Genomic DNA, 14,572 nt, shown 5'->3' on the forward strand with positions numbered 1-14,572 from the left:
TAGCGCTGACCCCTTCACTGCTCTACGGACGCCGAGCTACATCGGGGATAGAGGTTCCCTTACTTGCCTTGGGGACTGAATGCGCGGTGTCCAGGGCGCTGTTCCCCCGTTTTGTTTGCAGTTGCGTTTTCCTCCATGTGTTTTCCGGCCTGACTGGGCTGGTTTGATCCCCGGCTGTCTGTCGTCCGGTTGTCTCCCTGCCGCTGTGTCGTCCAGCTGTCTTTCTGCCGTTGTGTGGACCCTGTCTGGATTCCTGGTTTCCTGTCTCCCTGAGTGCACCTTCTTGTGGTCTCGATGTTTTACTCCTATGGCTGTCCTGCAATGATAGTTTGGACTTAAGCTGTGAGCGGAGCCAGAACGTGAAGATCTTGGTCTAGTGAGATCCATCCTTGTCCCCCCCCCCTCCCGTTTGGACTTTTCATTTTCCCTTTTGCTTTTTGTTGTTGGTGCTCTTTTTTTTTTTTTTTCTCCCTCATCTAACCCCAGAATTAATCCTCATCCCCTATTTTTTGCTAATTATTCACAAAGGGGATAATAAAAAGTATACTGTGATCAGTAAAAATAAAACTATACTGATGAGGAAATAAAGAAATACATAGGGGAAAAGAGAAGAAAAGGGAGGGAGGAAAGAGGAAGAAAGGGGGTGGTGAGGAGAAAGAGCAACGAGACTAATCCTAAAATACAAGGGAAAGAAAGAAAAAAAGAAAAAAAAAGGGAGAATCTAATCTAAAAAGAAGAAGGAAGAAAAAAATGAAGGAGGAACCAGCAGGTGGGGGGGGGGGGGTTAAAAAAAAAACAATGCGATGCGTCCTACGTTGAGGTGGGGAACTGAGTGAGGCTTGAGGAGAGTGGTACCTGGGCACTTTAGGATAAATTAATGACTATAAGAATACTTACATGGAATGTTCGGGGTCTTGGGGAGAAGGTAAAAAGACAGGCGGTATTAGATTTGATACGCAGACATCTGCCAGCTATTGTATGTTAGGTTGAAACTCATTTTTCACAGGAGATGATAGCCTGACTTGGGGGGAGGTGGGCTACACAGGTTTATAATTCCACATATACTACTTATTCCAGAGTTACAGTACTGATTCACAAACAGATCAATTTTTTATGTTTGGCATCCTCTATGGACAAACGGGGGAGATATGTTTTTATTTATGGTAGGCTTGATGGGAAGTTATGTATCTTGGCTTTTATTTATATTCCCCCTCTGTTTTCTAGGCAGGTACTGAATCCTCTGATGGCCTTTGTGGATCAGTGGCCTGATTGCTTGGTGATAGTCAATGGGGATTTCAATTGTGTGATGAATCCAGAGGTAGATAGGATCTCTACTGGAGGGAATAGGTGCTCCCCGGCCCAGGGGTCCTCCTTGGCTCGCAAGAGGTGGGCCTTGTGGATGTTTGGGAATACCTATTTAAAGAAAAAAGAGCTTTCTCCTGTGTCAGTAAATCTGGAAGCTCTATGTCTAGAATTGATCTGACCTTGATAAACAAAGGTTATTTAAATTGTATTAAACTGATAAAATACGAGGCCAGATCCGTTTCAGATCATGTTCCCTTCTTAATAGAGCTATGTATGGTTGGGAATGATTCTAGAGTAAAATCCCCATTTAGATTGAATCCCCATTGGCTATTCATAATTGATAATCAAAAGGAGATTTCCTTTTGGGATAGGAATTATGCCTCAGCTAAATCTCAATATATCTGGGATGCGTTTAAAGCATTTATGAGAGGGATCTTTATTAGTACAATTGAAAACTTGAGCAAACGCTATGCTATGAAGGAGAAAGAACTAGAGGAAGCAGCTGCTATGGGAATGGCTAGATATGCTATGTTAAAAACAGAGGAAGGTAGAGGAGTTATGCACAGGACAAGTCAGGCCTTTTCTGACTTTCTTCTGGATAAAGACCAACAAAGGCTGTTCTTTAGAGGACAAAAATATTTCTCAGAGGCAGGTCGCCCTGGGAAGATGCTGGCTAGGGTAATAGCAAGCCAGGATTCAAAGAAAGAGATCCGCAGTATCTGCATGCCCGATAGTACTATTGTGGAAGATCAGGAGGGAATAATAGAAGTATTCATAAAGTATTTTTGTGAACTATATAAATCAGAGAGTGTCCTCTCAGAGGCTGCGATTGACTCATACTTGGACTCTATTTCCCTTCCGGTTCTTATAGACAGGCAAAAAGAACGTTTGGAGATGGATTTGTGTCCCCAAGAGATAGAGGATGCAATGAAGGCCTGCTCAGGTAACTCTTCCCCCGGATTGGATGGACTCCCGTATGAGTTCTATCGTAAATATGGGGAGGTTGTTTTTCCCCATCTGTGGAGAACACTCTCTGATTCAATAGAAGAGGGAGTCCTCCCAGAAACAATGACTTAAAGGGTTTCTATCACTTGGTATGACATAATTAGCTGTCAGACACTAGCGATCTGCTAGTGTCTGCTCTGGCCAACCATCCTACTATAATCACTTGTGGGGCAGCGGTTTTGCTAAAAAACTAACTTTTATAAATATGCTAATGAGCCTCTAGGTGCTATGTGGGCGTCATTAGCACCTAGAGGCTCCGTCTACCTTCATACACAGCCGCCGCCCAGCGCGTCCCTCCAGCCCGCCCATGTCCTCCTCCGTGTGACGCAGCGGACGAGTTCTCGCGCATGCGCCGTGCGCGGTGTATTCGGAGCATTTGAGATCTCAGCTCGGAGCGGTCACATTCAATGCGCATGCGCCGAATACAGCCGCGCATGCGCATTGAATGTCTGACCGCTCCGAGCTGAGATCTCAAATGCGCCGAATACAGCCGCGCACGGCGCATGCGCGAGAACTCGTCCGCTGCGTCACACGGAGGAGGACATGGGCGGGCTGGAGGGACGCGCTGGGCGGCGGCTGTGTATGAAGGTAGACGGAGCCTCTAGGTGCTAATGACGCCCACATAGCACCTAGAGGCTCATTAGCATATTTATAAAAGTTAGTTTTTTAGCAAAACCGCTGCCCCACAAGTGATTATAGTAGGATGGTTGGCCAGAGCAGACACTAGCAGATCGCTAGTGTCTGACAGCTAATTATGTCATACCAAGTGATAGAAACCCTTTAAAATGGATTAAAAAAAAATGGATTAAAATGGAAAATCTGCCCAAAAAGTTTAATTTTAAATGTGATCTCCATTTTCCTTTAATTTTTGTTGAACACCTAAAGGGTTAACAAAGTTTGTAAAATCATTTTTAAGTAACTTGAGGGGTGTAGTTTCTACAATTGTGTCATTTATGGGGGTATCCATTATGTAAGCCCCACAAAGTGACTTCAGACCTGAACTGGTCCCAAAAAAGTGGGTTTTGGCAATTTTCTTAAAAATTTTAAGAATTGCTTCTAAAATTCTAACGTCCTAAAAAAATAAAAAGACATTTACAAAATGATGCCAACATAAGAGATATATGGGGAATGTTACGTAATAAATATTTTATAAGGAATCTCTTTCTGTTTTAATAGCGGAGAAATTGAAATTTTTAAAAAATTGCATATTTTTCATTTGGGATTTTTTCATAAATAAAGGTGAAATATATTGACTCAAATTTATGACTATCGTGAAGTACAATGTGTCATGAGAAAACAATCTCTGAATGGCTTGGATAAGTAAAACCGTTCCAAAGCTATTACCACATAAAGTGAGATATATCAGATTTGCAAAATTAGGCCTGGTCAGGAATTCATAAAGTATTTTTGTGAACTATATAAATCAGATGGCCCGGATGTGAAGTGGTTAATGAGAATTTAATATAAGCTTAATACAAGCTTAATATCATTTTATTTTTAAACATATTAAACTTAATAGAATTACTGACGCTTTATCGGATCTAAAAGAATAAAAGGGGATTTGAATAGGTGGTATTGTGGGCGGGGTTATGGTCGGAGTGGGTGGAGTTATAGGCAGAAAGGGTCGTGGTCACAGGTCACTTTGAGTTTGACGAGAGCTGGAGAGGTTATACTACTGACACATGTCTAGTGTTGTTATACAAACCGGATTCCAAAAAAGTTGGGACACTATACAAATTGTGAATAAAAACTGAATGCAATGATGTGGAGGTGCCAACTTCTAATATTTTATTCAGAATAGAACATAAATCACGGAACAAAAGTTCAAACTGAGAAAATGTACCATTTAAAGGGAAAAATATGTTAAATCAGAATTTCATGGTGTCAACAAATCCCAAAAAAGTTGGGACAAGGCCATTTTCACCACTGTGTGGCATCTCCCCTTCTTCTTACAACACTCAACAGACGTCTGGGGACCGAGGAGACCAGTTTCTCAAGTTTAGAAATAGGAATGCTCTCCCATTCTTGTCTAATACAGGCCTCTAACTGTTCAATCGTCTTGGGCCTTCTTTGTTGCACCTTCCTCTTTATGATGCGCCAAATGTTCTCTATAGGTGAAAGATCTGGACTGCAGACTGGCCATTTCAGTACCCGGATCCTTCTCCTACGCAGCCATGATGTTGTGATTGATGCAGAATGTGGTCTGGCATTATCTTGTTGAAAAATGCAGGGTCTTCCCTGAAAGAGATGACGTCTGGATGGGAGCATATGTTGTTCTAGAACCTGAATATATTTTTCTGCATTGATGGTGCCTTTCCAGACATGCAAGCTGCCCATGCCACACGCACTCATGCAACCCCATACCATCAGAGATGCAGGCTTCTGAACTGAGCGTTGATAACAACTTGGGTTGTCCTTGTCCTCTTTGGTCCGGATGACATGGCGTCCCAGATTTCCAAAAAGAACTTCGAATCGTGACTCGTCTGACCACAGAACAGTCTTCCATTTTGCCACACTCCATTTTAAATGATCCCTGGCCCAGTGAAAACGACTGAGCTTGTGGATCTTGCTTAGAAATGGCTTCTTCTTTGCACTGTAGAGTTTGAGCTGGCAACGGCGGATGGCATGGTGGATTGTGTTCACTGACAATGGTTTCTGGAAGTATTCCTGAGCCCATTCTGTGATTTCCTTTACAGTAGCATTCCTGTTTGTGGTGCAGTGTCGTTTAAGGGTCCAGAGATCACGGGCATCCAGTATGGTTTTACGGCCTTGACCCTTACGCACAGAGATTGCTCCAGATTCTCTGAATCTTCGGATGATGTTATGCACAGTTGATGATGATAGATGCAAAGTCTTTGCAATTTTTCGCTGGGTAACACCTTTCTGATATTGCTCCACTATCTTTCTGCGCAACATTGTGAGAATTGGTGATCCTCTACCCATCTTGGCTTCTGAGAGACACTGCCACTCTGAGAAGCTCTTTTTATACCCAATCATGTTGCCAATTGACCTAATTAGTGTTAATTGGTCTTCCAGCTCTTCGTTATGCTCAAATTTACTTTTTCCAGCCTCTTATTGCTACTTGTCCCAACTTTTTTGGGATTTGTTGACACCGTGAAAATTGGAATCAACGTATTTTTCCTTTAAAATGATACATTTACTCGGATTAAACGTTTGATCTGTCATCTACGTTCTATTACAAATAAAATATTGACATTTGCCATCTCCACATCATTGCATTCAGTTTTTATTCACTATTTGTTTAGTGTCCCAACTTTTTGGGAATCCGGTTTGTATTATAATGATGAATGAATGAAGAATGGTGGAATTGATGCCATCCTTGGTACTTTTCCAGAGATTATGCTTTAACCCCTTCATGCATTGTGGCTTCTTGCCAATGTATTGCACTGAAATGAAACAGAGATCAAACCCTGAAAAGGTGAAGATCCACAGTGGGACAGGAATAAAAAGTAAAAAAAAGTCAAAAACGTTTTTTTTTTTTAATAATAAATAAAAAAATAAAGTTTCAAGTTAAAAAAAGCCTCCTCACCATAAAAGTGTTTAATAAAATAAAATAAAAAAACAGACATATCAGGTATCGCCGCGTTCGTAACAACGTTCTCTATACAAATGTCACATAATCTACCACCTCAGGTAAACGCCGTAAAAAAACTGTGCCAAAATTTTTTTTGTCACCTTCATCACAAAAAGTGTAATTCCAAGCGATCATAAAGTCATACACACCCCAAAATGGTACCAATCAAATCGTCATCTCTTCCCGCAAAAGAAACACCCCCTACATAAGACAATTGCCCAAAAGTTAAAACATTATGACTTTCAGAAAATGGGGACACTAAAACATGATTTTTTTTTCCTTCAAAAAATTCTTTTATAGTGTAAAACTGAAAAACATTTAAAAAAAAGTAGACATATTAGGTATCTCCATGTCCGTAATGACCTGCTCTATAAAAATATTATATGACTTACCCCCTAAGGTGAATACCATTAAAAAAAATTAACTGCAAAAAATGCCCTTTTTTTTTACCTTTCATCACAAAAAGTGTAATACCAAGCGATCAAAAAGTCATATGCAACCCAAAATAGTACCAATCAAACCGTCATCTCTTCCTGCAAAAAATGAGCCCCTACATAAGACAATCGCCCCAAAAATAAAAAAATGTGGCTATTAAAACATGATTAAAAAAAAAAAAGATTTTGTGTAAAACTGAAATACATAAAAAAAGTAGTCATAGGTATCGCCGAATCCATAACGACCTGCTCTATAAAAATATCACATGATATAACCCCTAAGGTGAATTCCCTAGAAAAAAATTATAAAAACTCTGCCAAAACAATATGGCTTACCCCCTAAGGTGAACACCATAAAAAAAATATTAAAACTGCAAAAAACGCAATTTTTTTCACCTTTAATCACAAAATGTGTAATACCAAGCGATCAAAAAGTCATATGCAACCCAAAAATGCTACATATAAAAACGTCAACTCTTTCTGCAAAAAATTAGCCCCTACACAAGACAATTGACAGAAAATATATATATATAGCTTTCAGAAAATGGTGACACAAAAAACATTTTTTTTTTATTGTATAAAACTGAAACAAAAATTTTAAGACATATTTAGACATATTAGGTATTGCTACGTCCGTAATGACCTGCTCTATAAAAATATCACATGATCTACCCCCTCAGTCGAACACTGTAAAAAAAAAAACGGTGCCAAAATAGCCATTATATCATAATGAATGATCAAAAAATCATATGTACCCAAAAATTGTACCAATAAAAATGTCAGCTCTTACTGCAAAAAAGATCCCCTGCACAAGACGATCGGCAGAAAAATAAAAGAAATGTAGCTTTCAAAAAATAAAGACACAAAAACATTATTTTTGCTTTAAAAAATGCTTTATTATGTAAAACTGAAACAACAACAAAATACAAATATTTGGTATGGTTGCGTCGGTATCAACCTGCTCTATTAAAGCAACACATGATCTATCCTGTCAGGAGAACTCAAAAACAAAAAATAAAAACTGTGCCACAACAGCCATTATTTCATTACTTTGCCTCACATAAGTGTAATATCGAAAAATGAAAAAAATAAAAACTGTGCCACAACAGCCATTTTTTCGTTACTTTGCCTCACAAAAGCGTAATATAGAGCAATCAAAAATCATATGTACCCCAAAATAGCACCAATCAAACTTTCACCATATCCTGTAGTTTACAAAATGGAGTCACTTTTTGGGAGTTTTTACACTAGGGGTGCATAAGGAGTCCAAAATCCATATGGTGCTCCTTGCCCATACAGCAGTTTACCTCCACATGTGGGGTGCTTCTGTAAACTGCAGAATCAGGATAATACATATTGAGTTTCCTTTGGCTGTTAACCCTTGATGTGTTACAGAGAAAAATAGATTAAAATGGAAAATCTGCAAAAAAAAAAAGTGAAATTTTGAAATTTCACCTCCATTTCCTTTCATTCTTGTGGAACACCTAAAGCGTTTTTAAAATCAGTTTTGAGTAACTTGTTTGGTGTAGGTTCTAAAATAGGGTCATTTATGGGTGGTTTCTACTATGTAAGTCCCACAAAGTGACTTCATAACTGAACTGGTCCTTAAAAAGTGGGTTTTGGAAATTCTCTTAAAAATCTTTAAGAATTGCTTCTAAAATTCTAAGCCTTCTAATGTCCTAAAAAAATAAAATGACATTTACAAAATGATGCCAACATGAAGTAGACATCTTGGAAATGTACAGTAAAAAATATTTTATGAGGTATCACAATCTGCAGAGACATTAAAATGTAAAAAATTTAGAATTTTACAAAATTTTCGGTAAATGTTTGATTTTTTTTATAAATAAAGGTGAAACATATTGTCTCAAATTTACCACCAATATGAAGTACAATATGTCACGAGAAAACAGTCTCAGAATCGCTTTTATAAGTAAAAGTGTTCCAGAGTTATTACCACATAAAGTGAAACATGTCAGATGTGCAAAATGTGGCTTGGTCCTTATGGTGAAAACTGGCTTGGTCTTGAAGGGTTTAATATCTGACTTCCCCATAGTTCATTTTGGTGGTGAGCTATTCAACTGTAGCGTGTTGGTCTGCCCTCGCACACCTTAGTTGCTGACGCTTACTTCTCAGATCAATGGCATATGGTGCTCTGCAGCTTCTACTTTACTTATTCCCAATGGTGCCACTTTCAAAAATACTGCCACCCTTGGCCCAAAGCCAATAATCATCCCTTTTTGCAACTCTTATAAATTTACCCTTTTACCCATGACAGCAATGTGGGATTTGTGTGCAGACAGCGTATCGCACAGCATATATCCACCCAGCAAGCCAGCTCACAACATGCAACTTCCTTCATGATCTATGCCCAGCCGAGAACGTAAGTAGAAAGTGGTCATAATAATGTGACGCGACTGTCTACATTCTACCACTGGAAACAGGAGTGCAGTTTGGTTCTCACATGTTGTGGAAAGAAGCCAGTGGATATCTGTCCAGTGCAAACTACCAAGTGCAGAATAGCCTCCATGCAATCTATAGATACGATCTTTTGTAAATATTTGTTTTGTGGAAGTCAATGAGATATGTAGACATGTACATACCTTTTGTGTTGCTTAGTTTACTGCTTTTGCTCTAGCTTCCATGGCATTAATTTTCTTCTTTTGGCAGGAATTACTGCTGGTTACTGGTATTATGTATGCATGTAACCTTTATCAATGTTTTATTATTTTACAATATATGAATACTTTTTTAGTTTTTTTCAGAATCTGTTGCTAGATATCCTGGAGCAGCAATGAAAGACAAAGAAACAGTAGCAATAAGTCACTACCCTAAAGCAGCCATAAGTGGAAGCAAGACTGCAGTTATAGGGACATCTTCCATGCCTAGTGCAGGACTCCTAACATCGTCTGCTGTGACAACACCTATGCAAAATACCTTTGGATTAACCCAGCACTTTCGAGCCAGTGTGCAACTTCAGAGGCTTAATAGCCAATACCAAGGATCTGTTGACACACAGCACTGGGCTTTGAACAGTCATGTATCCCTTGCGAATGGAGTTGGAATATTTGACTTGGATCGTGTAGATGAAGAGGTCCTCAAGGCTTTGGTTTTGGAGATGGGTTTAGACACAGCCAATGAGCTTCCAGAACTCTGGTTGGGGCAAAATGAATTTGAATTTGCTCCAGAATACTTGATGAAACTAGAAAAATGAAATGAAAAGTTGTTTCACTTTGAATATTGATAGAATTTCATGCTCATGCAATGTTGTTGTTTTTTTTTATCAATGCTGTACTCCAGTTTCCTGGCATACAAAAGTTGCAAATTTTGCACTACTTACAGCACTAATCTTAATTTACACCTAAAAAGTAATGTAATTATAGCGAAAATCTACTCCAACCTATAGCTAGAACACATATGACATACAGACTGCCCAAGATACAAATTTATTAAGAGACGTGCTTCTCTTAGTATATGTGGTGCATCTTACTCCATCAGGCTTTTGACTGATGACTGGCATATAAAACACCAGTCCTAGTAAATCTTCCCCAATATTTTTAGTGTATGCAATGGTCATGGCACTTACTAATATTAAATTAAACAAACTCAGAACTTTAGAGGCTAGTTACTATTACCTGCAATATTCCCTCTCCTATTACATTCTAATTTAAATACAGTGGCTCAGAATTAAGAATCCTATTGATAGCGTCAATTTAAACAGGCTGTCTAGATCACAAGGGCTCAGGCTGGATGATAAATCAGGTGCAGAGCTAGATACATTTGTCTAGCTGTATAATTGCTATATACTGGCTTACTGTAAGACAGAATATTATGCCAGAATTGTGGCTCAATTTTGGCTCAAAATGGTGCATCTCATGCCATGTCCTTTCTGCAAACCACTCACCCCTCTGTCAAGCAAGTTGGAATACATTGTATAAACCCTAATTGCGCAGAAATTTGCACTTTTTAAAAGATTTTAGATGCAGACACATTGGCCAGTGTTCCTTGTGTTTTATATACTCTGCTACGGTACTTTGTAGTATATTTTCAGATTAGTCATTTATGCAATATGTAAATCATTTATTGTACAATGCAATACATGGAAAATGTGGTGAATGTAAGCACTTTAGATATTGTAATGGCTTTAGAAAATTGCTGCCTATTGGTGATGGTCTGTAACACAATAACAATATCATGTTGTGCATGAGTTCCACCTGCTATTTCTGCAAATTAAATAATTCAACAACTGATAGTGTGAATAAAATCTTCAAAATACAGTTGTTTCTTTCTGTACAAATAACACTGAGCATAGTACAAATAATACTTAGTATAATAAGATCACTGAGCAAAATAGCCAGAGATCCAGTTGAAAGCACAATGTGCACAAATATATTTAAAAAGAAGGTCCATAGAATAACACTCCAGGATGAGGTTTTGACTTGTGTAGGGCCTAAGGAGTGGGACATGACACCACTAAGGAGAGAATTCTGGTATTGTTCACTACCCTTTCATTTCCTGTATTAGGCAGAACAGAGCGTTAGTTGTGCCTGAAATGTTCTTTTAAAAATGTACCATAAAAAGCCAAAAAAGCACATCAACTCTGCCATTGTTTTTAGATTTTGTGTTTATGGCATTCACCATGTTGTATGTGTCATGATAACTTTATGCTGTAGGTCAGTATGATTAGGAAAATACCAAATATATTTTTGTTTTCATTTTGCAAAATAAAACCCACATTCTAAGAGCCACTGCATTTTTTATTTTTGCATAGATGGTGCTGTTTGAGGGATTATGTTTTGTGGGACAGGTTGTATTTTTCATTATTACCATTTTGGGGCAATAACATTTTGATCACTGTATATATATACACTCACCTAAAGAATTATTAGGAACACCTGTTCTATTTCTCATTAATGCAATTATCTAGTCAACCAATCACATGGCAGTTGGTCCTGGTCAAGACAATCTCCTGAACGCCAAACTGAATGTCAGAATGGGAAAGAAAGGTGATTTAAGCAATTTTGAGCGTGGCATGGTTGTTGGTGCCAGACGGGCCGGTCTGAGTATTTCACAATCTGCTCAGTTACTGGGATTTTCACGCACAACCATTTCTAGGGTTTACAAAGAATGGTGTGAAAAGGGAAAAACATCCAGTATGCGGCAGTCCTGTGGGCAAAAATGCCTTGTGGATGCTAGAGGTCAGAGGAGAATGGGCCGACTGATTCAAGCTGATAGAAGAGCAACGTTGACTGAAATAACCACTCGTTACAACCGAGGTATGCAGCAAAGCATTTGTGAAGCCACAACACGCACAACCTTGAGGCGGATGAGCTACAACAGCAGAAGACCCCACCGGGTACCACTCATCTCCACTACAAATAGGAAAAAGAGGCTACAATTTGCACGAGCTCACCAAAATTGGACTGTTGAAGACTGGAAAAATGTTGCCTGGTCTGATGAGTCTCGATTTCTGTTGAGACATTCAAATGGTAGAGTCCGAATTTGGCGTAAACAGAATGAGAACATGTATCCATCCTCTGATGGCTACTTCTAGCAGGATAATGCACCATGTCACAAAGCTCGAATCATTTCAAATTGGTTTTCTGGAACATGACAATGAGTTCACTGTACTAAAATGGCCCCCACAGTCACCAGATCTCAACCCAATAGAGCATCTTTGGGATGTGGTGGAACGGGAGCTTCATGCTCTGGATGTGCATCCCTCGAATCTCCATCAACTGCAAGATGCTATCCTATCAATATGGGCCTATATTTCTAAAGAATGCTATCAGCACCTTGTTGAATCAATGCCACGTAGAATTAAGGCAGTTCTGAAGGAAAAATGGGGTCCAACACCGTATTAGTATGGTGTTCCTAATAATTCTTTAGGTGAGTGTATATGTGTGTAATGTTAAGCACATATGGGTCTTTGTAAGCAAAAAAACAAAAACAAAGAGTCTATTTTGTCTTGAATTTTTTTCCATACACTTTTTTTTTTTTTATCATCTGTGTTTTTATTAGTTTGTATATGCAGTAAAGATATCCAATGAAGTAAAAGCACTTACAAATCAATCCCAACACAAGCAAAAGGTACAACATTGGGTGGCATATTACAAAGCAGTAGACGAAATAAGACCAGTATTACAGCATACCAGTGCAAAAGTACAGTTTAACATCGTACTAAATAAAATTCTCGTTGTATAACAGTGAACAAGTGATTTGGGTGCAAGAGGAGTAGAGGGGGATAGTAAGGATGGGGAGGTGGGGGGGGAAGTTGGAAATGGGGAGACAGATGAGTACCTCGAGAACCTGTCCAAACCAGACGCTATCAGGTAGTAAAGTTGGTGCGTATTGATGTGCAATGTGGTGACTTCAACCAAGCATCCCATATTGTGAGAAACTTGTGGTGAGCATGATTTGATCCTCTAGACATCTCTTCAAATCTGCATATTTGATGCAACTTTTCAAACCACTCATTTATAGTGGGGGAACAGTGTTAAGCCACTTCAGAGGGATTAAAGACTTAGCTGCTGCTAGAAAGTGAGTGATCAGGGATGAGGAGGATTGACGAAGTTCCGATGTAGGACATCCCAACAATACCAAGGCCGGAGTTAACGTTAATTTTGAGCCCATAATTTCCCTTATTATGCGTTCCACCTCAGACCAAAAGGGGCGGATAGCCGGACAATCCCACCAGATATGAGTATGTGTGCCCACTTGTGAGTTACACCTCCAGCAGAGATCAGTGGTAGAGAGTCCATGCGCATGAAGAAATTCAGGGGTTTTGTACCATCTAGCGAGAATTCTGTAGTGAGATTCTTGTAAGCAGGGGCGTAGCTATAGGGGGTGCAGAGGTAGCAGTCGCTACAGGGCCCAGGAGCCTGAGGGGGCCAAAAGACCCTTGTGCTGCATAAGAAGGGGGGCCCAAGCCTAACTCTTGCACCAGGGCCCATGGATATCTTGAATATCCGTGGGAGTTTTGAGGAATCTGAGTTATCTCCATCTCATTGAGAGAGAGACCTAGTTCTTTCTCCCAAGAAGCAATGTACCCTGGGTTATTCAAGTGTTTTTCACTTCTAATAACGTTCAGTACTTTAGAGAGTTTGTTGAACTTAGAGACTGGAGATGACAAATCCAGTTCAAAATCAGTTAAGTCTCTGAAAGGGTAATGCGCTTGTAGAAAGTCTTTACAACATTTAGTAAAGTGTGAGACGTGCATAAACGTGAGTGAGAAATTTGGGAGCAGTAACTTTAGGTCAGCTAGGCTAGGAACCCCTCCACTCGGGAACATGTTCAAGACTGAGATGTGTGCAAGTTGATCCCACATAGGCTTAAAGGTCAGAGACTCTCTGCCTATGACCACAGGTATTAGGCTGGAAGGTAGTAATGGAGATAACGTAGGAGCTAGGGAAGGTGAAAGTAAGGCCCAAGTATTAGAAGCCCCTTTGAAGAACAAGTTAGAGTCAGATGGGTTATATGTGTTACGCGTTTTGGGGGGCAACCACATGTCACGCACCAAATCTCCTTTATAAGCCTTTGCGGCCCAACAAGAAGTGGTATACGAGTTGGAGAAGGCAGTTAAGTTGATCCATCTTCTCAATTGAATCGCCCTGTATAGTGTTTGGACATCTGGTAGACCAATGCCTCCCCTCTTCGTTGGCCTAGTCAGGAGTTTACGTGCCAGTCGGGGGCGTTTCTGTTTCCATAGGTAATACGAGAAAAGGGATCGTATCTTAGTAAAGAAGGTCTGCGGCAAGGCTATCGGCTGCATCTGTAATTTGTATAGAACTTTGGGAAGGACATATGTTTGTATAACGTTTTTCCTACCAATCCAAGATATCAAAGGGATATCATAGTCTGTAAGGATTTTTTGGATCTCGGTAAGGAGTGGGCGAAAGTTCATGTCATATACCTTGTGTATGGAGGTAGGGATATGAACGCCTAGATATTAGAGGGATGAGGGGGCCCACGCAAAAGGAGAGGTTCCCCTAATCCTCAAATAGCTTTGTTTTGTGAGAGATATGTTCAGGATTTCTGATTTTGTGACATTTACTTTAAAGTTTGAGACTTCTCCAAATCTTTCAAATAGATTAACCAGACAAGGGAGTACAACCTCTGGATCAGGCAGTAAGAACAGGAGGTCATCCGCAAAAGCTAGCATTTTCAACTCGCCATCTGGCGTGGGAAAACCTTTTATATGTGAATGCTGTCTTACTTTCTGTAGCAAGGCTTC

The 14,572-nt window shown here is 39.6% G+C and overlaps 1 protein-coding gene across 1 annotated transcript in view; it reads left to right on the forward strand.

The window, feature by feature from the left end:
* Positions 1 to 10,912, forward strand: part of CITED1 (Cbp/p300 interacting transactivator with Glu/Asp rich carboxy-terminal domain 1) — a 41,105-nt gene extending 30,193 nt beyond the window's left edge. The window contains exon 2 of the mRNA XM_040405096.1: positions 9,105 to 10,912. Within this exon, the coding sequence (XP_040261030.1) occupies positions 9,105 to 9,553 (449 nt within the window). The 3' untranslated portion in view covers positions 9,554 to 10,912. The remainder of the gene's footprint in view (positions 1 to 9,104) is intronic.
* The last annotated feature ends 3,660 nt before the right edge of the window (positions 10,913 to 14,572 follow it).

The sequence above is a fragment of the Bufo bufo genome, chromosome 8 (assembly GCF_905171765.1).
Source record: "Bufo bufo chromosome 8, aBufBuf1.1, whole genome shotgun sequence".
In the NCBI taxonomy this organism is placed as follows: domain Eukaryota; kingdom Metazoa; phylum Chordata; class Amphibia; order Anura; family Bufonidae; genus Bufo; species Bufo bufo.